This window comes from Siphateles boraxobius, unplaced genomic scaffold (genome assembly GCF_051911475.1).
Source record: "Siphateles boraxobius isolate OS27281-9 unplaced genomic scaffold, OSU_SipBor_1 20, whole genome shotgun sequence".
NCBI lineage: Eukaryota > Metazoa > Chordata > Actinopteri > Cypriniformes > Leuciscidae > Siphateles > Siphateles boraxobius.
This window is the reverse complement of record NW_027508811.1, coordinates 6,663,410-6,689,585: the sequence shown is the minus strand read 5'-3', so window position 1 is coordinate 6,689,585 and position 26,176 is coordinate 6,663,410. Positions and strand designations below refer to the sequence as shown.

Sequence of the window (26,176 nt, the reverse complement as noted above, 5' to 3'; positions counted from 1 at the left end):
GGTATTCCACTTGCGTTACAGAGGACCCGTGTATTTGCGTTTAAAGAATCAGATCTCCAGCCAAAACATCTCTGAACCTTGTCACTAAAGTTTTAAAATCCAAACTAACTCAACAGCTGTGGACTTCATTGTTACCAGGCAACACCTCCACAACAACCACCCCCTACAGACACACACTTACACTCCGGCGTGTGACAGACACACACTGGGGGTGATTTCCAAAACAAAGAGCCAAAGACTCCTGCTTCTATTCACTTCTGTGTCTTTTCTCTGTCCTTCACTCTCTACCATCTGCTCTCTCCTTCCAGTGTCAAAGACCCCCCTACCCACCCCAAAACATGACCCCAGGAGACTCCAGCTGACTGATCCAGCTCCATACTCAACAGCAGCGAGACCTCATGGGAGTGAGGCACAGGTTCAGAAAGTAAATCAATATATGGATCATAGACACCAGAACATCATACATCAAGAAACTTCACAGGAACAAGCTGTGACTCCAGCTGAATCAATGAGCACTGATTAAAAAGCATCTGTTTCTTCGGTATTGATGGTGTGCTAACATTGTATTTAAAATAGCTGGAATTCCATTGAGCATGTTGTCTGTGTGTGTAGGTTTACTTAGCAGTAGTTGGGACAAAACTGTCTCCAAAAGTTAAATATCAGAAAAACATCCATTTGAGAACATCCAGGATGTTCTCAAAGGTAAAATGTTTAATAAATGAATGAATGAATGTATGAATGCATGAATCAAACAAAATAATAATTATAATTCACTTTAGAAAACAACAATAAATTGCATGTCTTCATTTAGATAACTAGGTAAACATGTTTTTAAATCTGGATGTTGTGTAAGGCAGTGGATGCTAAGTATTTTAACTTTCCACCTCAAAACTACATACAAATAGTACAGATTCATTCAACCTATTTTACTGTTAAATATTTCCTTCAACAACACACACGACAAGGTTTATCAGTCAGTTCAATGAGTTACAAACAGCAGTTAATGTTTAGTCACAAGATTCCTGTAGGCTTTATATTTGCTCTGTTTCCTCCAAATAGTCACTAGAAGTTTGCTACATCTGACAAAACCTCCTTTTGAGGACAGATGGGGACCTTCTCAAAAAGATATATATATATTTGCATTGTATAATATACACAAGTCTATGGTATGTTTACTAGGTAAACATGTTTATGTCATACCTTGAGGCAGAGTTCTTCCCACTGACAGTGCAGATGCTCCACTTGCTCCTGCAGGAGGAGGACGTCATCAGTAAGGATGTACTGGGACAGGTCCGTCTTCATGGTGCTGAGCTCGGAAAGACTGACGGCCCAGTCCTCTAAACAATCCTGAACCTCCTGCATAACATAACACACCACCGTCACACACACACTCACAGAAAACACTGCCACAAGTCCCAGTTCTGACTCACGCAATCTCTCTCTAACCCTCTGGCCCAACAAGATTAAAGCCCACAGGACAAAGGGGGAGGGCAGAGGAGACAGACAGAGAGAGAGGGAGGAGGATCACAGCTGAATAAGCCTATAGCAGGGAGGACGGGAAATCCAAAGTGTCATGCAACACAAACAAAAACTGTTATGTGGGATGTTAGCACAAGCTAACTGCTACCGGTAACTGTTGAAGTGTGTTTTTATTACATTATTTATTAGTATTTTATCATGATTGCTCTATTACAGACAAAATGATGTACATTTATAATATACTGACAACCACAAAGAGAAAGCCACATGATGAATCAAAGTTCATCACAAGTAGCTTTTCCACAAGCTGAGGTAAATACTAATATTGTATAGAATGTACATGCAGTGTCATGCACACAAATACAAAACACCGTTGTGGTACAAACATAACTCTAAATCAATGTAATAAATTTAAGTATATGATATAACACAACCCGGTGTACATAACTGATAAGAAAAAACGGCAACACCATTTTACAGTGTCTTTGTTACACATGTTACATGTAGTTACTATAGTAATAACTATAATTTATGCATAATTACATGCAACTAACCCTACAACAAACCTAATCCTAACCCTATTGTAAGTACACTTAGTTCATTATTATTACACAGTACTTAATTACACTGTAACAAGGACACCTTAAATAAAATAAAACTTAGAAAGTTATTTCAATGAAAAACCATCAAATGTGAGCTGTCACACATTCTGGGAATGTCCATTTCAGTTTTTCCACTGTAAATTATAAGATGACTTGCTCTTTCTCACTTCCACAAAAAAAAAAAAAAAGTAATTTAACAGTATTTTACTGTAAAGTTACATGAAATGTCCAGTTCAATTTTTCACCATATACAGTAAGGGAATTTACTGTTAGCCAATTAACAGTTTTTGACGGGAGCATTTTCACAGTCTTTTACCATTAAAATGAAGATGTTTACAGTGCAGTTCTCTTCTTGGAGTTAGTGTACCTTCATGAGGAGGCGTTCTTCTTCCATCTCCTTTTGCTGATCTGGGATCGACTGCTTTAGTCTGGCTCGTAGCTCGTCCAGGCGCTGGGCCTGATCTGCTATTCTGGTCTCACAGGTCTCCCACTTCTGTAAAATAAAAAACAAATGCAACAGAGGCTGCTGTACTGCTCTGACATGATCTTGATTTAATAATGTCTCTGTAAGCCTCTTTGTTTTGGTATGGGCTTGACCAGAGTTCATACCAGTCAGGGAAAGCCAAAAATAAGGCAGAGAAAACAATGAAAGCTTATGGATATGTCAAGGTAGAACTATACACACAAACATATGGACAGGTGTCCAGATATCCACTGTGGAAGGTCAGTGTGCACATCAGACCAATGTCTCAGATCAGATACATATAAGAAGTTAAGCCAACACTAAGGTAAATGAAAACACACACACATACATGCGCGTGCACACACACACACACACACACACACACACACACACACACACACACACACACACACACACACACACACACACACACACGTGTGGGGTTATCAAAACACGCAGATCTACATGTTACTACTGTACTGCACAGTACTGGAATACAAGCTCACTGCTTCAAAACCAGGTGTGCACACAAGACAACTCACATACAGTGTAATAGATGTAAAACCATATTATAACAACACAAACAGCACAGAGGAGAGTGCTGTGAAGTGGCATTGATTTTATAAGGTGATGAATGACAAATGAAGACAGACTATGCACTGTGAGAAAGAGATAGAAAGGCAGGGAGAGCTGTAAATCCCTAGACAGGCTTTCCTGTAAACCCTTGAGCACATAACAAGTGGATGTACTCATGGACACACACACATAACACTGATTATGGTTTCTGTCTTCATATTATCTGAACTACAATCAAGGTCAACAATAGATGAGGAACTGAGAAACAGACAGATAGCAACAGACAGACAAACAAACAGATAGATAGATATACTGTAGTTAGATAGATACAGACATAAAGACAGGCAGGGAGACAGATGGATGGATGGATGAAGATTTTATGACTTAGTGAACTGCATGGCAAGCATAAAGACTTTTCAGGTCAGGAACACTAATATTAAAATTAATGTGCTTGTGTGTGTCTCTCCCTCTCTGTCTGTCTGTCTGTGTGTGGGGGTGTGTGTGTGTGTGTGTGTGTGAGAAAATGTCTGATCTGGATTAGTGTAGCTGTGGAATCAAAGGGAATGTAGGTCAAACTCAGCTGGACTCATTCCTGCACAAAACCAACATAATACATCATCACCTTTTTCTACACACAAAAATAAACACAATTCAACATTTTGTGTTGTCCTGTAACTTTCTGGAGTTTATTCCTGGTGAAGTGAAACACTTTTTACACGCGTCCATAAAGGGATGGACAGTTAACAGGTTCTGAGCAGGTGTCAGCGCCGCCGCTCCCACCACGCGCATCACGCGCTGTGCGTAGGGCACCAAGTGCTGAGGGGGGCACCAAAAATAGCCTAATGAAAAATCAATCATCATATCATAGTCATAATAATTATAGTGCCGATATTATTTCATTATAGAAATATTATTAGGCACTTTTTAGGGATGTATATAACAAGACAGGCGGAACAAGAGTATTTAATTGCTCTAGAAAGTAACGATGGTGGCGCCGCCGCCTCAGTGTTCCGTTGGATTGCGCGTTAAAAAGTTAAAGTTAAACCGGTAAAAATAAACGTTTTTTTTTTCCCCCGGGGGCGGGGGGCACCATAAAGGAATTATGCTTAGGGCACCAAAATGTCTAGCAGCGGTACTGGCAGGTGTTCATCAGGGTGACAATCCATGACCTGCTATTTCCATCTAAATCAAATCATAAACACTCCAAGGGCGGGTTTCACTTTGCAGGAGCTGTTTAGTTATATAAACTTTACCCTCATAAATGCTGATATGCAGATATGATATCTGGAATCTAGAAAAAACGTTTCTATTTGTTTGTGATTACTAGATAAGGATAATGATACCACTAACAAAGATACATTTCTAGATGATAAAATATTTCACAGCTAAGCATCAAACTTAATTTGTATATACAATATACATTATATTTAAATAAGGACTTTTCATTTACATTTTAACAATTACTTTCCCTGGTTTGGAAGTTACAATTTTAAAATTCACTAATATTTCCAGATTTCCATGATCATAAGTAGCCTGTTCTGGAATCAAGTCTGACCACACACACTTTGCTTTATGGATTTCCCATGTGACCTATGACCTTCAAAATAAGGATAAGGATAAATATTGCTGGGTGGCAACAGGATGTCTATGGAGCTAAACAATAAAATACAAGAGTTAGCTCATTCAAAGGTCCCCTTTAACACACCTAACACAACTCTCTTACCTTTATGATGTCAGACGTGAGGGTTTTTCTTTTTCCCAGCATGCACTGGCATTGCTCCCAGTCCTCCTGCAGAGTAGCCAGGTCTGTCTGCAGCTGCATCTGCGTCTGCGTGTCACTGACTGAGAACAGCTGCCTGCCTGCCTCCATCACACACAGATACGCAGAGATCGACCTTTGGAACAACAGCTCTGTTCGCTTTACACAGGGACAGAAAGAGGAGGGAGAGAGAGAAAAAAGAGAGATGGTGAAACAATTAAAAACAAACTGAATCTTTTGTCACTGCCAATTGCAAGCTAAGGTTTCAGTACATCATTATAGTATAGAGAATAAATCAATTCATTAAAAAAAAAAAAAAAAAAAATCTATGTAAAATGAATAAGAAATATTTCAAGGGCAATAATCAAGTTGAGAATTATTACCAGAAGAGATACCGGCAAAATTTTAAATGTATAAATGTATATGCAATGTTTTAGGTGTAGATCTATATATGCACCACTGTTAAAAAGTTAAGGGTCAGTAAAATTAAGAATTCTTTTGGGTCAAGGATGCATTAAATTGATCAAAGTGACAGTTATAATCTTACTAAAGATATCTATTTTATTTTTTCAAATATTACGGTTAATAATAAATAATAATAATAAAAAATGGTTTCCACAAAATATTGAGCAGCACAACTGTTTTCAACATTGATAATAATAAGAAATGTTAGAAGACTGGATTAATGGCTGCTGAAAATTCAGCTTCGTCACCACAAGAATAAATAACATTTTAAAATATATTAACATAGAAAACAGTTATTTTTAATTGTAATATTTCACAAAATTACCATATTTCTGATCAAATAAATGGTGAGCATAAGATACTTCTTTCAGAAACAATAAATAAATCAGTGCATATACTTTGTCTTCATCATTGATGATAGTGATATTTAAAAATCATCTTGTTACCTTCAGATCATCTAGCAAGAGGCGCAGCTGCAGGACGCTACAGTGCGTGGGACTGGTAGGGGACAGGAGTGCGTGTGTGAGTGTGAGAAGTTTGCGGAGTTTGTGCATTGTGTGTGTATAAAGGTGCCATTGCTGTATGAGCCCTTCCACTAGAGAACGCCGTTGAGCCGCTCTCTGCACCGCCCCCTGCCAGTGCTCTCTCAGCTGGGCCAGTTTTAACAGGAAGTCGCTCCTGAGGGCACACGCAGGGTGGTTAGTAATACTGTTGAATTTGAACTACTGAGAGCAGATAATTTTTTAAAAATGTGTTAATGATGAAATTATAAAATACAGTATTACACTACCATTCAAAAGTTTGGTCTCAAAAACAGTAATATTGTAATAAATTTTCAAATGTATTATTTTAAAACTTCAAACATTTTCTTTTATAATATATTTTAAATGTAATTTATTCCTTTGATGGCTAAATTTTCAGCATCATTACTCCAGTCATTTGGTGCACAAGAAATCTTCCTTATAATTATTATCAATGCTGATAACAGCTGTATTTTTGTGGAAACCATGAAATAGAAATGGAAATAGACAAAGGAAATGGAACAAAATAAAAATCTTATGTAATATTTTCTAATACATGTTTTTACTATGACTTTTTGATCAATTTAAGGCATCCTTTCTGAACTAAAAAGTATTCATTAATTCAATTAATTTCTTTAAAAAAATTCTTACTGACCCCAAACTTTTGAAACGTAGTGTATGTCACAAGCAGAGCTCAAAAAGCAGTACAAAATCATATTAAACAATGCAAAGAGAATCGTCACCTGTCCTCCACTTCTCCCTTTTGCAACAGGAGGAGAGATTCACTGATCACAGAGTGAAGGATCTGATGGCCTAAAGACAACTCAGCCTGAAAACACTAGAAGGAGAGAAAAAGATAGATTTTAATGTATTAATCGGATGATCTATGATCCATATGAGCAGCATTTAAGTGCGTGATTGTTGTACCTGGTGCGTGCATTGCTGTTCTCTCAGTCCAGGGTAAGTTGATGCAATTTCTACAGCTAAACTGTTCTCCATGCGCTGTAGGAAAGCCAGCCAGCTCTCACATCTCTGCTCAAAGCTCTGCCGATGGAGAGAGGCTGCCTGCAACTCACTAAACACACATAATATACACATATTAACATATATAGTAAACAAACAATTACCTTGTATATTGGACCTGATACTAGCATGATATTAATCTCAGTGTTGGGGCTAACGCATTACAAGTAACACGAGTTATGAGATCAGATTATTTATTCCAACTAATGAGTAAAGTAATGCATTACTTTTAAACCTACATAAACATATTTGAGTCACTTTTGGAGGAGTTGAGTCACTCCTCCAAAAAAAATAGTTTTTTATTATTGCTGAAGTAAGAGCATAGACAGTAAAAGAAATGGACACAGCGACCCCATTGATTTCAACAGAGAAAACTGAAGCCCGATTATTACTCTTACTTCCTTATGGCTGAGCGTACTGCGCAGCCTCAAACTGAGCTTGACGACAGTCTGACCGTTGTAAATCTTCTAGTAGCTGTGCCCAGACAAATCTGAATCACCTAATTCCTCAAAAACGTTGTTGAAATATTTTGTCCCGTTGCTTTTATGGACTCTCTATCTATGGGCTTCTCCCTTGACTTTATGCCTCTATGTCCCCACGATTGCCTCATAGACAGTCAAAGATTGCCTGCGAGCTTCTCGTAGTTATGACGCAAACGTTGGCCTATTTTTTACAAAAACGGCTTCTACGGGGCCATAACGTAAGATACAAAGTAATGGAGGCTTTTATACATTGTCGTGTTTCTTTAGAAATAAATAATGGACAAATGAAGTCTTTGGACGCCTCAGATGTAAAAGTTATTCGCGATCAAAGTGACGCCAAAATGAATGGGAGTCAATGGAATGCTAACAGCAGGTGATGGTCTGCTACAATGGCGGCGCCCGCGAGGCTTCAGTTTCCGGCTGATGGATTACCCCCTTGAGTAGAGTGTTGAACTTTCTTCTGCAATCTAGATTTGCAGAACAGCTGAAAGGTTTGTTTGAGCTGCGCCCTCTATTGTACAAGCATGAATTTGCATTTCCTTCAGCCTGAGACTTATTCATTTCACATTTGGTGTGAAAGGGCTTTTTTGTTATTAAAAAATAAACATGCAAGGCCAGCCCAGGTGATAAAAAGTAACGCAAAAGTAACGTAACATTACTATCCATAAAAGTAACCAAGTAACGCAATTAGCTACTTTTTAGGAAGTAATGCAATATTGTAATCCATTACTTTTAAAAGTAATTTTCCCAACACTTAGTCTCACCTGCACTTCTCCTGGGCATGTGCCGAGGCCTGTGCCCACTTCCTGTTGAGTTGCTGTAGCTTCTGTGTCACAGGGTCACTGAGGGTCAGCCTGTAGCTGAGTGTGTTTAGTAGATCCAGGTCAGGAGAGAGAGAACTGATCTCCATCAGACCCAACTGTAGACGAGGAAACAGAGAAACCCTCAATACTGGGGATGTCTTCAATAAAAGGATGTTGGTAAGTTAGGCGTTTGAGAGTTTATCACCTGAGATATGTCTGTGTGTTCGCTGTCCATCCTTTGCTTGCTTTCCCACTGTTGTAATTGTGTTTCGAGGGACTGGTATAGCCTTTCAAATTCCTGGAATTGCTCAAGATCCTCCTGGGGACACACATATAGTTTGAATTGAAGGAACAGTTAACAGTCACTTTATGGCTTCAGAAGACAGACTATTATTATGGTCATTTTATGCCGCAATTATGGTGTTTTTGATCATGATAATCAATGCAAATTTTGTGTTCAGTGGAAAAAATAAGAGGAAATGGGTTTGGAACATCCTGAACTATTCTTTAAACACTTCCAGGCTTATTAAAACACATATGTTAATGTATATGAGTCTTACCTGCAAGTGTTCAATTCGTCCTTTCAGAGTCTGTTCTAACTGCAGGTAACCTCGTGTTAACAAACGACATTCTGATCTGATGAAAACAGCATCTTCATCATCCACCTGTTCAATCAGATCTTTAGACGCTTCTAGCATTTCGTTAACATCAGTCTGCAGAGTCTCTGAACCTTTCTGTAACATCTAAGAGAAGAAAATAAGGACAATGAGACAGTGTGTGAAATACTTTAGTGGAGTCCAAAAATCTTTTTTTATATATTATTGCATTTATAATGATTATTTGATTATTGACCTAGAAGTAGTGCAGAATCATTTCTTCTTTGTTTTACATCATAACTATTCAGTAAAAAAAAAAAAATCCCATTGATTTAAAAATGTAATGTGGTCTGAAACTTTTTGGACCCTACTAATTATTTTATAGATATAGTTTTATTTTAATGAATGGTTGTCTGTGAATTTGCATTGTACTCACAGTCTTCATCTCTGCGATGCTGTGTGCGAGTTGTTTATTGTCAGCAGGTGTTTTGTTGTGCATGGCAAGCTGTTCTCTGTGACATTGGAGCTGCTCTGAGCAGGTGCTTCTCACATCCGAGTATCTCTGCCATACTTTCAGAAGACTGTGTGACCTCTTCAAGGTGTGTATGACCTTTTCCTTAATCTCTGACCACCTAGAAGGCAACACACAGGTGAATGAGCTTGAATATTCACATACACATTCACATTGTTATGCTGAGATGTGTGAAGTTTAACCTTGCTTTTTCTTTTTCTAAGTGCTCTGATAATATCTGGGCAGAATCTGTGCAAATTCCACCAGTAAGGACCGATGTTGTCTTGTTAAGATCCTCCCATTGTCTGTCACTCTCCTCTGTGTCAGCTTTTAAGACCTGCGATTATAAAAAAAAAATTAACTAATACAATCAAATGTAACATCATGGCCTGGTTTCATAGACAGGGCTTAGATTAAGCCTTAATTTAATTTAAATAGTTTTAATAAACGTGCCGTTGGAAAAAAATCATTACTGGTGTGCATCTTGAGACAAAACAATGGAACTGACATTTTACGATATATCGGTGCAAGTTGCTTTCAGTAAATACAGCTGAAAACAAGCATTTAAGAGTAAGTTTACACGACAACAATATGATTAAAACAGAGATCGGTACAGACGACACCATTATACGAAGATAAAATGAACGGCCAAAATTCATAAAAAGTTTTATGTTTTTAGTTGAAAACGGTGTCGTGTAAACAGCCCCAGAGCCCCTTTTTGTGTGTTTTGGCCGGTCATTTACACGACAACGGCAGTTTGGGTGCCTGAAAACGCAAACTTTTAAAAATGTGTTTCAAAGTGGAAGTTTTTGAAAAAGGTCTCCGAACAAAAATGCGAATCTCTGAATACGATGACGTCATTCACATGCGTATTACGTGTTCAGTCCATAGTGTTTCATCGTCATCGTCTATGCATCTAATGGCAGCAGATTACAGGGTTTTTAGTCATTTTTGCGGAACCGTGTAAATGGGGGTCGTTTGACAACGTTGTCGTCTGTACGTGGAAACCTCAAAGAAAAAACGTATCCGTATCATAGTCGTGTAGAAGTAGCCTTAAAATGAAAAACTGTGTGATTGATTGACAGCACCTGTAGCTTATCAATGTTGTTCTGGAGGGCGGAGAGGGAGGGCAGAGGGGCGTTGTAATACTCTAGTGATTGGCAGATCCTCATTGTGTTTACAGTTGCCTGGCTCCTCCCACTTTCAAACTGAGCCCACACCTTACACAGCTCCCTCAGGGTATTTCCAAGGACTTTACTCTAATTAATCAAATTTACAAATTATTATTAAATTCCTTATTAAAGTTAAACACACACTCAAATGACAGTTTTGTTTTGATTCACAGAAGTTTCTGACTCTATACCTGTTGAGAAAGGTCTGTCAAAGATTGTGAGAGTTTTTGAGCTTTTGAGAGGAAATCTTTATCCCCGTCCTCTTCATAAATGGTAAGTCTCCTCTTTCCCAGCTCAGTAAGTTCACTGAATTTGTCCTTCAACTTTCCCCCCAGTTCCTGAAAATGAGAAAAGATTACTCTAAAATGTAATTTAAATATATTTCAATCAAAACTGAAACACTTTTGAAAGTTTTTACTTTTTAGGCATCATGAAATCAAAATTGCACACAATATGCACACCATTTATTAAAAATGATTTATTCATGCATATCATTATTACTATTTTTTTAATTAATGTGCCCTCATAATCTTTAACAAAATAACTTTCCCTCCCTCTTGCAGAGACATCTCATCTCTGATGATGCGTTTACTGGCGCAAAGGTGGGACAACCGCTCACTCACATGACATCTTAACCATCCAATCAATTCCCGATGGACAAAATCAAGTCCTGTCCTACAGGTTTTCTTTAAGCCGTTACACTCGGATATATATCACAATTGGGAAGAAAAGACTATTGCAACTTCTGTTTCATGCAGACTTATAATCATAATCAGTATCCACAACCAGAAAATATCAGCGACTCACTTCACATTCCTTCAGGCTCCTCTCAGCAAATGAGCGACTGATGGGTCTTTCAGCCAATCGCATCCATTGTTTTAGACCTTTGACCCAGCGCTGCAGGAGGTGTAGTTTGTTATCTCGCTCAGCACTTATCCTCACCTGTTCTTCAACATGTAGAATCTGTAAAACACATTATACAAAATATGTTAATCTGTGTTGGTTTACCTGTGTACTTTTCACTAATAAACATAATAATGTCACCTGTATTTTCAGGTGTGCCTGTAGAGTAAGCCAGCGCAGACTGACATTTCCCAGGCTTTCAGCAAACGCAGTGTGTTTGTACCTGCAGGTGTGAGAGTCAAAACCGACCTGCTTCAGCTCACACTGATTAATAAAGTCAACAGACATCTGCTGACATACCATCTCTCTCTTCATCCCCTGGACAGAGAGAGAAGAAAAGAGAGAGAAAGTGAGAGAAAAAGTTAGTTACTCTTGTTTAATGTTAAGCCTTCATAATTCATTCTTTTTTGTATTTGCTGAATGTTACTTTCTAGATTTGACTTTGTACTTAATTTACACTTTTTCATTTCACACAGCTAAGCTGCAAACACTTTGGTGATGCAAATTTGCACAGTTTTGTCATGTCAGTAAAGCACAATTAACTGAAATTGAAAGAGAACAAAAAAGAGAATTACATTTTCATAATTTTTTCCTTTGTGTTATTTACTGACTGCTTTAGTAGTCCGCATTAATTTTCTTTTTTTAAATTTTATATTACTACTCCTTAGCTCTGTTTATATTGCAAACACTTTGGTTTATATACAAATATATGTATATATATTTGGTTTATATACTCTCCCAAAATAAATACAAATATATGTTTTGTCACACTAATAACCCACAATAAATAGAAAAAGGAATTAATTTATTTTGTTGATTCACAATATTTTCCTTTTTGTTACATTTTACTATCATTAATTACTGATTTTTAGTTACTTTTATATATATTTTTTCACTTATATTTGCTGGTCGTTTAATTTCAATTTGTTATTCTTAAAAATAAAATAATAATCAGTTATTTTTGGATTGTTATTTCATTTTGGATAAAATAAAATCCAAACCCAAGATCCCCAAAACAAACCCAAAACCTTATTTTATTTGTTAATTACAGAAATGATTGATTGAGAGATAAAAAGAGAACAATGTACCTGATATGTTCTGAGCAGGTGTGTGAGCTCTGCTGCGGTAAATGTGCTGTGACCCTCTCGTTCAGCCGCCTGTAACCTGTTCTCAGCACCTGTAATCCAGCCACACACATCAGCCAGCAGCTCTTCAGGAGACACGCTCTCCACCACACTCTGAGAGAGAGAGAGAGAGAGAGAGAGAGAGAGAGAGAGAGAGAGAGAGAGAGAGAGCACAGAGAGAGAGAGAGAGCACAGAGACAGATTAGAGTGATAGACAGATGTGCAGAGAATAGAGAAGAAAGAAAACCGTGGAGCCAGGTGAGGGGTGACACATGTAATCAAAGAAAAAGGGGATGCGAACAAGAAAGAGAGCCTCATAACGGATGAAAAAAGGACAGAGACTATTCCTCACAGATTTCACCAGCTGCTGAGTGATACAGGGAATCATGGCTGCATGACCTTCATGAGAAACTTTTATAACTGATGTTCCAAACTGAAGAACACAAAACTGACTGGTATTTATTTTTCAACCATCCAGGGAACAGCCTGTAATGATGCAGTAAATGCTATTATTTCAGACAAACTGAAGTTCAGACTAAAATGTACCTCGTGCAGTGTCTGTTGGACGGTGGGTATGTGTGTCTGTATCTCCACCCAGTCTTGCTCCACCTGAGACAGCTGGGACTGTAGAGTCAGAAGAACAGGGGACAGAACCATCTCTTGTTTTACAGACAAATCAAATGCAGATGACGTCGGTTCCTTAGAGATAACACCTTCATTTGTGATGTTTGCATCTGATCTCTCTGTGGTTGAAAGAGTTTCTTCTGAGATGTTATGTATAGAGGAAAAACTGGTTTCTGAAGGAAAGTCTTCAGTGTCGTTTGAGGTGAGATTGCTAGTTTCACTCGGCTCTAGATCTTCAGAGATTGTTGTATTTCCAGAGGGAGTGGATGTTCTTGGAGCACTAGAGCTTTTGCTGATCTTCTGTTTTTTAATGATATGTTCTCTTTCACTGAGCAACAGGATCAATGATCCAGAACTAATCACTGATGCCTTTAGAGCAGATTTCACCTCCAGCTCCTTAATGAATTCCTGTGTCAAAAACATCGCAACCACTGTTGTTAACGTTAACTAAAACAAAACCTATTAAAATTGTATGAATTCATTGAAAAAAGTAAGTGAAATAAAATATGAACAAGAATTTATGAAATAACAACTGCAATAAAATAAGTTGAAGTGCTAAAATAACTAAAACAATATATTAAAACTAAATGGAATTTAGAAAAAATTTAATTGTATTAGTTAAAAAAACAATTTAAAGCATTAGTTTTACGATCTCTTTATGAACTTTTTGAAGTGACAAAATGGTAGTTGCGTGGACTGTCAATGGAGGGACAGAAACCACTCAGATTTCATTTAAATATCTTCATTTGTGTTTAGAAGATGAACGGAAGTCTAACGGGGTTGGAACAACATGAGACTGACTAATTGATGAGAGAATTTTCATTTTTGGGTGAACTATCCCTTTAAAGTAAAAAAAAATATATATAAATCCTGTAAATGGCCTGTAAATTCAAAATATTAGATATTAAAAATGAATGATTAGAATCACTAGTTGACTGACTATGAAGTGATGAAACTGGGAGAGGGTGTCCGCTTCCTGTTCAGCTGCGTTCATGTGATCTCTCCATGCATGCAGGCGTTCTCTGGCTCGTTCTTTCCACTCATTCAAAGCCTCAAAATCACTATGGTACCTGGAAAAAAAGTACAGTGGTATAAAATAGGCCTACTTTGTATTTATCCTCTGTCCTTTTCCATCCCTCAGTCCTTCAACACATCTCTCTCTCAATTAAACATTATGACTCAAAATATAATGATTTTAAAAGTCTGTACAAAAATTTGGCATATTGTACAGATAAATGGCAAGATTTTTTTGTCAATAGTCAAACTTAAATGTACCCAAAACCTTAAAGGGGTAGTTCCCCCAAAAATGAAAATTCTGTCAGTATTTACTCACCCTCATGTTGTTCCAACCCTGTAAGACCTTCGTTCATCTTCGGAACACGAATTAAGATATTTTTGATTAAATCTGAGAGCTGGATCACTCCTCCATAGGCTTCTAAGGGATTGAAACTTGTTCCCCGAAAAGTTTAAAGACATCGTTAAAATAGTCCAAGTGACTACAGTGGCTCAATCTTAAGTTTATCAAACGACGAGAACACTTTTAGTGCGCAAAAAACCCAAAAATAACGACTTTATTTCAACTATTAATTTCCTTCTCTGTGGGCCTCGAGTCAGTTCACTAGTGTAACAGCGCAGCGCTTCTGTTGGTGTACGTCACACGCATCACACACATCATCAGCGTCGGCAAATAGTGAGCCTACGTGTGACGTAGCACTACGCTATCACACTACATAAACTGACTCGAGGCCCAAAGAGAAGGAAATTAATAGTTGAAATCAAGTCGTTATTTTTTGGGGTTTTTGCGCACAAAAAAGTATTCTCATTGCTTGATAAACTTAAGATTGAACCACTGTAGTCACTTTTTTAATGGTGTCTTTAATAACTTTTCGTGACTGACAAGTTTCAATCCCTTAGAAGCCTATGGAGGAGTGATCCAGCTCTCAGATTTAATAAAAAATATCTTAATTTGTGTTCTGAAGATGAACGAAGGTCTTACAGGGTTGGAACAACATGAGGGTGAGTAAATACTGACAGAATTTTCATTTTTTGGGTGAACTATCCCTTTAATCTTTACCTGTTCCAAAGCTTCTTAAGATGGTGGGTGGAGTCTAGTCCTTGCTCCACCCTCCTCTTTAGTGCAGCCAATCGCTGTTCCAGCCTTGCTGTAGACACACCCAATATGTGTACAGAAACAGCAACTTCACTACTAGAAATCTGCTCCTGCTGTCTACGGCCCTCATCCAGAACCAGACTGATACAAGCTCTGTTCTGCTCCAGAACCGCTAAAACACTCTGTCACAAAACAAGAAGAATAATTCAGGGATCTTCAAGATGCCTGTATTCTGATTTAAAAGTATATGTGGGTCAATATACTAAATCTAAGTTTAAACCATTACCTGATACACAGAAATATTCTCGCTGAGCTGCCCTTCAGTTTGCTCCCACAGAGGAGTTATGGGAAGCTGAGTCTCTAACCTCTGCAGCAGTGTTGCTAACCAGGAATGATTTTCATTCCAATGAGTGCAAATCTGAAATACATCAAAGTCTGTATTAAGGGAAGTGTCTTTTAGCAAAAAAAATATAGTAAAAGCTGCCATTGGTCAAATTGGTCATTCACTCTAACAGTTCCTTTATTCATGTACTCATCAATCCCATTTGTATGGAAGCTTGTTTCAGCCGCAGAATAAAAAATAAAAAGGTAATTGCGACTTTTAATCGCACAATTCTGACTTTTTTTCTCACAATTGTAAGTTTACATATCGCTATTCTGACTTTATATCTCAGAATTGCATGATATAAAGTTGCTGTTGCAAGTTATAAAGTCAGAATTGCGTGATGTAAAGTCAGAAATGTGTGATATAAAGTCACTATTGTGAGAAATAAAATTGCATGTTTATATCTCACAATTCTGACTTAATAGTTGCATGTTATAAAGTCAGAGTGAGATATAAGCTCGCAATTCTGAGGAATTTTTTCACCCTTAGAATTGGACTTTATAACTCACAATTGCGACTTTATATCTCACAATTCTGAGAATAGATGAGATAAAAACTTTAAGATTGCGTGTTATAAAGTCAGAATTGCGAGATATAGACTGCAATTTATTTCTCGCAATTGTGAGTTTATATCTCGCAATTCTGACTTTATAAGTAACACCCAATTGCGACTTTATATCTCGCATTTGTAATTCACATTTGTAATTTGTAAACTCGCAATTGTCAGATAAAAAGTCGCAATTATCTTTTAAAATGTTTTATTTTGTGACGGAAACAAGCTTCCATTCATTTGTTCGTTCATTTATTCATAAATCAGCTTTGATGCAGCTTTCTATACATAAAAACTATAGAAGTGTCATTCCTCATGATTTCTTGATTCCCTCGATCTGGTACCTGCAGTGAGGAGTGCAGTACTGTACTAACAGCCTGAGCCTGTAGCAGGGCACTGCACACTTGACGTTCCACCTCAGACACTTCAGTCTCCCAGCCTGAGGAGGCGCTGTCTGGGATGCGCACACTCAGTTGCTGCAGTGTCCGCAGGTGGGCGGCCAGAGATCGGAAGAACACCTGTAGATTTACAAAGTTACAGAGATGAATGAGGGATTGCAGGCCTTGCTCTGTCTGAAATCGTAATGGTGCTATAGTGTGCATGATTCATGTGTACTGTAATGCATGTTTGTTTTTTTGCATCTGTGCTGCTGATAAATTTGTTTTAAGAACTCTACGTGTGTGTATTTATTTTGAGTGTTTGTATGTGTGATATGTTTACCGTGTGTTTGCTGAGGTGTGTCTGGAGTTGTGCTGGATTCCTGAACTCCAGCTGAGAGGTGCAGGCGAGTTTCTCTCTCCCAAGATTCAGGAGCATCTGCAGACCCTTCAGTATTTTTTCAATCATCTGTTGTTGATCGAGACTCCACTGAACAGTTCCACAGCGCTGCTCTAGATCACTCCAAACACTGTCCAATACCGCCTAAAGAAAGTATATATTATTATATTATGTATATCATTTTTTATTGTAAGCAATGTTGAAAACAGTTGTGGTGCTTATGCTTAATAATTTTGTTGAAACCTTAATACGTTTTTTCTCAGGGTTATTTGATGAATAGAAAGTACAAAAGAAGAGCATTTATTTGAAATAGAAATCTTGGTAACACTTTAGATTAGGGAACACATTTTCACTATTAAGTAGCATGCATATTGACGGTTTATTAGTACTTATACAGCGCATATTAATGCCTTATTTTGCTTGACCATTTTCTACATCCTTTAACCTAAACATAACAACTACTTTACTTACTATGTCACACTTGCTGTTTATAAAAGACAAAAGGAAATGAAAGCAAAAGGAGTTTTAATGAACATGGGAACATGGGAACAGGGTAACACACTAGCATTCAATATCAATATCAACATCAACGCAAGACGAAGAACTGAAGGAATTGAAGGCTTAAATACACAGGGACGGCAATCAACAGAACAACGAACTGGTGAGGACTAATCAGGAACCATAGTAACAAACAAGTGGCAGGAAAACTGATAACAAAGAAAACTAGGTAAAACCAAAACACAGGGACAAATGTCCAAGCAAAACAGAACATACATGTGACAACTATCAATAAGCAGTAATTAGGAGGGAAATTTATTGTAGTAATTATTGAGGGAAAACTCCTAGTTAATAGTCAATATGTATTCCCTAATCTAAAGTGTTACTGAAATAATTTCTATTTCATTTACATTTGATCAATTTAATGTGTCCTTGCTAAATAAAGGTATTATTGGTAACACTTTATGTCACAGCCTTTATATATAATGCATTATAAAAGTGTTTTAATGCAAGAATAATGCCTTGTAATTCACGCATTGTATGGTCTCATTAATAATTGTTATCACAGTTATAATACATAATAATACTTATGGTATGCCTTTAGAAAGTATAATTCATTAAAACACATGACAAACAACCAATTTCAGATGTAACAAGGAATCTGCAAATATTATAATGCATTGTAAATTTAGTTACAAGCATCTATGAAAAGTATGTAATGTAGTATAACAAAAATTATTAATACCTTTATAATCCATTATACATAAAATGCCTTAAGTAAAGTGTTAACATATTATTTTTCAGCAAAAAATTTGACTAACCACAACATTTTGAACGGTATGTATATTTTGTTATATACTGTGTGAAAAATGTCTATAGGTGGCAAACATTGATTATTAACATAAACTAATGTTTCTGAAAGTATAAATACATTCATAATTCATAGAGAAAAATTAAATGTATTATTAAAAACTACACTTACAGCATTTACTGTACATAACATTATATTGTTTTACACAGTCATTATATTTGAATTCTACTTCAGAATATTTCTGTAAATTCAGATTTAAAATTTCAACTGTCTCATGCTTACTACAGGGTAATGAATTGGAATTCAAAAGGCATTCTCTAAATTCTGAATGGTGTGCACACCCATACACCCATACCTCCAGCGTGCTGATCTGCTGTGTGAGGGATGAAGGCTGATCTTGACTCTCTGTCTCGTCTCGGAGTTCTGCCAGCTTTCTCTCGCTCTGCTCCACTTCCTGTTTCCGCCCAATGACAGCGTTCACATGGAAACACAGGTACAGCAACGGTCAAAATCTCAGACTTCAAGCTCAATGAACACTAATAAGAAGAACATCAATGTTCTAATGCACTCCTGGAACGATGCTTGTCTAATCAAATCAGTGGATCAGAACTAATAAGAATACTAAAGTGTGTCTATTTTCAGTGCACTAAACCCTGACTGGCACAATGAGCCTTCAGGGAAAAAATAAAAGGCTAGTAAATTGTAGAAACTTCTAAAATGCAGAGAAGTAAAGTGGTTCTGAAGTGAAATGTACAATGAAGACATCAGCATTTTGCCTTGAAGATATGTTGAAAAATGATAGAGACAGACATTTGAGAAGCATTTATAGCTTATCTCATTCAGATATTCAGCACACTGTTATTAGTAGTGTTTAACAAATCTTCACATCCTCATCCCCAGGTGTCACAGGCAGCGTTATTCACAGGCGCTTGTGCTTACCTGCAGCTGTGTGTGAAGATCACGGTGGGTTTCTCCGTTAGTTGTAGGGAGAAGGATTGACGTGTTAGTTAGTACTGAGTCATGCAGGTCTTTCACTCTCTTCTGCAGGGTTTGACACACAAGAAAACATTACATTTAAGTCACACTGGACAAAAAAGGCATAACATAAGAGTAGATTTAAAATACTTCCTTCTATCTCATCTTAAATGCAGAGACAGAAGTATGGGATTAATCATGAGACTTTAAACACCATTATGTTTGACGTTATGATAACAGACGTTTGCGGTGGGTGCTGTGGTTTTTCTTCTTCTTCCATAACAAACAAGTGAGTAGTTGTGACAGTTATGAGATGTCTCTGAGGGTTTGGGGTGTCAAAACTTGCTAAAATGTATCCGCTGACACATAACACTGTAAACACATACAGTAAGCATAAATCTTTTGATCTACTTAGTGTAGTCTAGTAACCTAATCTGCAGGAGAATTTTCAAGTGCCTGCACATCCATCTCATTAGTTTGTGTTGGTAATAAATACATAGATTCAGACGGACATCTGACCTGCAGCTGAGTCGAGTGTTTTATTCGCTCCTGTAGCTGCTCCTGTTTTTCGGCCAGAGTCTTTTGAATGTCACATACACGATGCGTCAGCAGGTCAAAACAGGTGGAGGATACCTCTGAACTCGAACCTAACAACTTTATGACCTCTGACCCCTGAGAGGTCAATGTGGCACTTAAGGAGCTCAGCTCTGCAGACAAACTCTATGAATCAGAGAGGAAATGGGGAGTAATGGATGAATAAACAGATAAATCGATAAATATATAGACAGACAGACAGACAGACAGACAGACAGACAGACAGACAGATAAATTAGAAATATTATATATACAGACAGACAGACAGACAGACAGACAGACAGATAGATAGATAGATGGATAGATGGATAGATGGATAGATAGACAGATAGACAGACAGACAGATAGATAGACAGATATATAGATAGATAGATAGATAGATAGATAGATAGATAGATAGATAGATATAGATAGATAGATAGATAGATAGATAGATTAACAGACAGACAAACAAATAGATAAATTAGAAATATTAGATATAGATAGACAGACAAATAGACACAAAGATAGATAGATAGACAGACAGACAGACGGACGGACGGACAGACAGACAGACAGACAGATAGATAGATAGATGATAGACAGACAGACAGATAGACAGACAGGTGGATGGATACCTGTAGCTGCTGCAGCTGATTTAGTATGTCAGTGTGTGAGGTTGCTGGCTGAAACACGAGAGTGTGTGTGAGAGAGCTGAGAGTGAGATTAACTCCACTCATCACTTCAAACAGACCTTCATCCAGAGACTGATGGTCCTGCACACAAACACACAGACAGATCAATTCACTCTGATTCTGTTATCTCTGGGCTGAATTGACTAGGTGTGTACTCTGACGTGTGTATATGATGTGTGTTTGTTATTGACACCTGCGTAACTGCTGCGTTTTGCAGTTCTTTAAATTGTGAAATGTTGGATTGAATCTCCTGAAGACAGAGAGAAACAGCAGCTCCACTCCACAAACACACCGATGGAGCAAGGATCTGTTCCCACACACACACACACACACACACACACACACACACACACACACACACACACACACACACACACACACACACACACACACACACACACACACACACACACACACACACACACACACACACACACACACACACACACACACACACACACACACACACACACACACACAAATAAATTTGATAACATAAATTTTAAGGTTCTCTGATTAAAATAACATGTGATTCAATAACAATAACAGGCTCCCTGATTAAAATAACACTCTGATTCATTAACAATGAATATAAAACAGAAAACACAGATTGCAAACAGCCAACCCCAAAAATACTGTAGAATCAAAATAATTCAAAACTGAAATATTCATATTTATAGTAAAGTCAGGTGTGTTCAGACCTCAGAAGGATCCTGATCTCTATCTCCATCTTGTTCAGTCTCTGCTGTCTTGGTCAGTCCGCTGCAGAGATGTGTCCACTTCCTGTGGACTGCTAACTCTACTTCCTGTCTCTTGTCTTCATTCTCTTTTGCTGCCGAAGGCCTGCAGACAATCAGAGAGCGTCATATGGTTACAAAGTGTAGGCATATATTAAGTACATTAAGTATATTAAGTACAGTATGTGTATTACCCTGTAAATTCATCTGTGCTCTGGTTTTGTGTTCGGGCTTTGCTGCACTGAACTGCAATAGCTTTAGTTAGATCCCTCTGTTCATTCAAACCATGCTCCAATTCCTAAAAAGAGAGAGGGAAAAAACAGTGAGAGATAACGATTGAAGATCGAATATATATTACACATTAACCGGTAATATATTCCTGAAAATAAAATCCTGGTGGTATTTATGAAAATATTGGAAGGGCAAGAAAAAAATCTGATCCCATTAGGCTTGTAAAAAATCCTTATACTTGGGCCTTGTAGCGATAGTTAAAAAAAGGTGTGTTAGAAAGGCTAATATTTTAAAGTGTGTGCATGAATGTGTGTGTTACCCTTTGTTGTTGAAGGCTGCTTTGTCTGAACAGTTTCGTTCTGGAGGAACTCAACATCTCTTGCACACTACTGCTGCAAGTCCTCCTGGCCTGTAGGGGGCTCTGACTCTCAACACGCACCTACAGAGAGAGGGGGGAGAGAGAGAGAGAGAGAGAGAGAGAGAGAGAGAGAGAGAGAGAGAGAGAGAGAGAGAGAGAGAGAGAGAGAAATATAACACCTAAGACAGCCCTATTTTCACAACTCAATCCAGGTACTTTGCAGCCTCTTGCTAGGAGCACTTCGGCTGCAGTTACCATGCTAACGATCACTTTCTGTCAGCACATGTAATCTGTTCATTAAATTCCTCACAACACCTGGATTACACTGTCCCCAATCTTAATAAAAATACATTAAAATTTCGGGGTGTATTAGTGTATGTGTGTGTACCTGATCTTCGCTCTGTCTGTCTTGAAGCTGTAACTGCACAGTCACCAGTCTGTTCTTCAGCAGCTGGAGTTTGGTGTTGAGCGATTCAGCCTCGTGTTGCTCTTGTTCTTTCAGTCCACTTGCAGGAAGAATGGAGATCCTCTGCTCAATCTCCACTAGAATTGTCTAGATACACAATTACAAATCAACACACACTCAAACTAAGTTTTAAATCACTCTAACGCAACTCATAGTGACAACAACAAGTTACAATAAGAAACACCCATTGAGGTTGAGGTTCAGAATAGAAAAAATACAATCAATCAAAAGTAATAAACATTGAAGATCAGAGTCCACCTCAGAAAATGAGCTAGCAGGGCTGTGAAGCTGGTGGCAGGTGTTTAATGACCTGTTTTACACAATACTGAGTCTTAGAAAAACAATTATGAACAAAAGTCTCATTAATAATCCAATAGATGAACTTTAGCTTGGGATTGATCAGAGTTTGTTCACCTGTACATCCTGTAGCAAACACTGAGTGCCATTAAGTGAACAATTTGTGATTTCCAACACAATTTGATGATGATTCGGTAACACTTTACAATACGGGTGCACTAATAAGCATTAATTCATGCTTAGCTAATGCACGGATAATGCTGAATTAATGTGTAACTAATGATTATCTAAGCTATTCATTAATGATTACCACATTAGGAACTAATTAAGAGTCTGTATGGTTAATGTATTAGTTCATACATGAATTGTTATTAATTAAATATGTAATTGTGAATTCATTCCCTTATAACTCATTTTTTTTAACTAATAGTGTTAATTAATATGTTAATTACCAGAATGAGCCAAAGCCTTGTATTTCAACTTCCAAATACAGGTACACATTAATACATGATTAATTACTTCATTGTTAGTGCAAATTCATGTGTAAATTACTACAATTACTAAATGACTAGTTAATAATGATGTGCCGCAACAAGTAAAGTCATAACATAATGATACCTTTGCAAATCATTAGCTAATGATTAATTAAAGCAGACAACTGGTAGTTGAAGTGCATAGCTTTGACTAATTGTGGTAATTAACACATTAATTTACACTATTAGTTAATAAAATATGTTATTAAGGAATTAATACACAATGACACATTGAATTAATAGCAATTCTTGTATTACTTAATCTATTAATCATATAGACTCTTTATTAGTTGCTGATGCAGTAATAATTAATTAATGGTTTAGTTCTTCATGAATCATACATTAACTCATGATTATCTGTGCATTAGTTAAACATGAATTAATGCATATTAGTGCACCCGTATTGTAAAGTGTTACCGATGATTCCTTATCATAACTTAAAGAGACAGTTCATCAATTCTGTCATAATTTACTCATCCTCATATCGTATCAAACCAGTGACTTTTTTCTTCTCTGGAACATAAAATAACACATTTTGAGAATGTCTCAGTGTTTGTTGTCGTGTCAAAACAATAAGAGTCAGTGATCACCAAAATATCTTTTTTTGTGTGTAAGAAAGTAAGTCGTTTTAAACTAGGCGAGTAAATGATGACAGAATTTTCATTTTTGGTTGAATTATTTAACACTTTAACACATTCTTCACCAGAACCAAATGTGTACAAATGACCCAAAGGCTGGTTGATTTGGTTTTTGGTGTGTTTTTACCAGGTCAGTTTGCTGGAACTCAGCTGAATCTCTGAATCTTTGATGAAGGAATCAGGTTACACACACATTCACATGCACACACACTCATGTGCACACACACACACACACACACACACACACACACACACACACACACACACACACACACACACACACACACACACACACACACACACACACACACACACACACACACACACACACACACACACACACACACACACACACACACACACACACACACACACACACACACACACAAGCGAAGGGTACTGTATATCTGGCTCAACCACTTTAAAGTGACGTCACTTTCTAAATATACAGAATAAATGTGCACATCATATCCTGTTGTCCGTATTCATTGTGGTATCCAAAGTAAATTTGCATGCTCAGAGTCTAGCATGACCACACCTAGTTTTAAAGCAAACCTCATCATTAATATGCGCTCTAACTGCATTAAAGATACACATGACCTCATCCAAACAGCACAATGAGACTAAACGTTCAATGCCAAGTTTAACAAATCAGAAGAGCACAAACATCCATATTCCTTTTAGGCTTTAGACACTGAAAAAGATCAGACAGGCTAAATTATTTTATTTGAACAGGAAATTTATGAGGAGCTTGTAAGATAATTTGACTAAGACAGATGTATCGCCGGCTATCGCTCTCCCCAAAAAACTTTAATCTGAGTGAAAGTAAACACTCAATAACTGAAGTATGCACAAACAGAGTTTCCTTAAGAAAAGAGAAGTCAAAATTCATGATGCATTGACACACTGATGCATCTGAAGTAAAAAGCACACATACATGCTCATGCATGTCATTTGTATAACATGTATGTGTGTTTAAAAGAGAATAAAATAGGTAGAGAGAGAGAGAGAGAAAGGAAAGAAATAAGCAGGCATTGATATGTATTCACTCCACCCAAAAGGTAAATAACAGACTCATATTTTTTGGTTCATTGAGCCATGTACTGTACTGCCAACTTACTGACTTGCTGTACATTTAGATTTCCAAAGAAACAAACACAGATATCAGCAGTTACACTGCGATAAAAGCTAAATAAACTATCCATCAGCAAATAAGATAATAAAATATATATTTTTATTTTGTTACCATAGTAACCAAAGTCATCTAATCTAATCCAATCCAATCTATTCCTGATTGTAATTCAGCCAGTCGGTATTTCTGTACACAGCAACTATTATTCAAAACAAATATTCAACTTTCAGTCTAACCAAATTTAAACCAAAAAATACATTGACAATCTACAGTTTTAATGTATATCATTGGATCTGGGCTTCGATTACGGTCATCGGCTAACACTTTGATCTCTGAGTAATAAAAGAGTTTACAGCTGTAAAACACTGCAGTAAAAGACAAGACAATGAAAGAGAAAGTCACAAAGAAAAGGAGAGAAACTTGATTATATAGGAGAGAACTGAATTCTACAGAAAGTGATAATGAAATCTTTTAAAGTTAAAACAAAATGAACGGACAGAAACTTTAGAAGAAGATACTTTGATACTGTCAGATTTCTCTATAAATGTACAGTAATGCTCATGGCATGTCCAGAACCAACTTTACATGCAAATATATCTACATGTTCAATGTGTGACAGATCTCACTTCCTCTCCTGCTGAGTCAGCATTTCACAACAACAGTAGGCAGAGGATATACGTGTGTGTGTGTGTGTGTGTGTGTGTGTGCGTGCGCGTGTGTGCGGACACTGCCGGCCATAAAAAAGTCGCTGTTTAGATTTAAATGGGCAAATAGTCTATGGTTGGATCATTATTGCTGTGATTATTATGTTTCTAGCATGTTATATGTTTGGCAACAATTCTTCTAGCCCTAATTGATGGAGTGTGTATTTTTTCATTTCTTAAACAATGATAGAATGGTTGGAAGGGAGCATGAAGAATCATTTTCACACATGAATCGGCACCTTAAATTAATTGAAAGTCTTTGGGATGTGCTGGAGGAGACTTTACAGAGTGCTTGACTCTTGCTTTGTCAATACAAGATCTTGAACACAAATGTAGGCAACATGTATTTCCATCAAGAGGTGCATCAATTTTTGTTGCCAATTCATGCGAGAAAATGATTGTTGAAATTGTCATCCTGGAATATGGCCATGATGTGTCTTCCTACATGGTTGTTCACACTCAATCAATTAGGATTAAAAGAACTGCTGCCAAACATATAACATGCTAGAAACATAATAATCAGCAATAATGATCCAATAGAATCTAAAGCGTTTGCCTATTTAAATCCAAACAGCGAGTTTTTTGGGGTGCGGACAGTGTACT

The 26,176-nt window shown here is 37.2% G+C and overlaps 1 protein-coding gene across 19 annotated transcripts in view; it reads right to left on the bottom strand.

The window, feature by feature from the left end:
* syne2b (spectrin repeat containing, nuclear envelope 2b) overlaps positions 1-26,176 on the bottom strand; it is a 121,633-nt gene that overhangs the window by 32,769 nt on the left and 62,688 nt on the right. For 18 of the 19 annotated variants that reach the window (XM_077236444.1, XM_077236449.1, XM_077236448.1 and 15 more), the window contains 31 exons: positions 22,192-22,356; positions 21,765-21,884; positions 21,409-21,512; positions 21,179-21,320; positions 20,671-20,784; positions 20,421-20,558; positions 19,729-19,929; positions 19,174-19,275; positions 18,590-18,688; positions 16,869-17,069; positions 16,493-16,666; positions 15,500-15,631; positions 15,178-15,395; positions 14,044-14,173; positions 13,026-13,511; positions 12,444-12,593; positions 11,497-11,673; positions 11,260-11,415; positions 10,644-10,790; positions 10,369-10,539; positions 9,484-9,617; positions 9,206-9,401; positions 8,734-8,916; positions 8,379-8,492; positions 8,135-8,289; positions 6,793-6,940; positions 6,609-6,703; positions 5,791-6,022; positions 4,844-5,038; positions 2,449-2,574; positions 1,201-1,356 (listed from right to left, as the gene is read on the bottom strand). In XM_077236444.1, coding sequence (XP_077092559.1) covers positions 1,201-1,356; positions 2,449-2,574; positions 4,844-5,038; positions 5,791-6,022; positions 6,609-6,703; positions 6,793-6,940; positions 8,135-8,289; positions 8,379-8,492; positions 8,734-8,916; positions 9,206-9,401; positions 9,484-9,617; positions 10,369-10,539; positions 10,644-10,790; positions 11,260-11,415; positions 11,497-11,673; positions 12,444-12,593; positions 13,026-13,511; positions 14,044-14,173; positions 15,178-15,395; positions 15,500-15,631; positions 16,493-16,666; positions 16,869-17,069; positions 18,590-18,688; positions 19,174-19,275; positions 19,729-19,929; positions 20,421-20,558; positions 20,671-20,784; positions 21,179-21,320; positions 21,409-21,512; positions 21,765-21,884; positions 22,192-22,356 — 5,061 coding nt within the window. The remainder of the gene's footprint in view (positions 1-1,200; positions 1,357-2,448; positions 2,575-4,843; positions 5,039-5,790; positions 6,023-6,608; positions 6,704-6,792; positions 6,941-8,134; positions 8,290-8,378; positions 8,493-8,733; positions 8,917-9,205; positions 9,402-9,483; positions 9,618-10,368; positions 10,540-10,643; positions 10,791-11,259; positions 11,416-11,496; positions 11,674-12,443; positions 12,594-13,025; positions 13,512-14,043; positions 14,174-15,177; positions 15,396-15,499; positions 15,632-16,492; positions 16,667-16,868; positions 17,070-18,589; positions 18,689-19,173; positions 19,276-19,728; positions 19,930-20,420; positions 20,559-20,670; positions 20,785-21,178; positions 21,321-21,408; positions 21,513-21,764; positions 21,885-22,191; positions 22,357-26,176) is intronic. The other variant, XM_077236454.1, reaches the window with a different exon arrangement.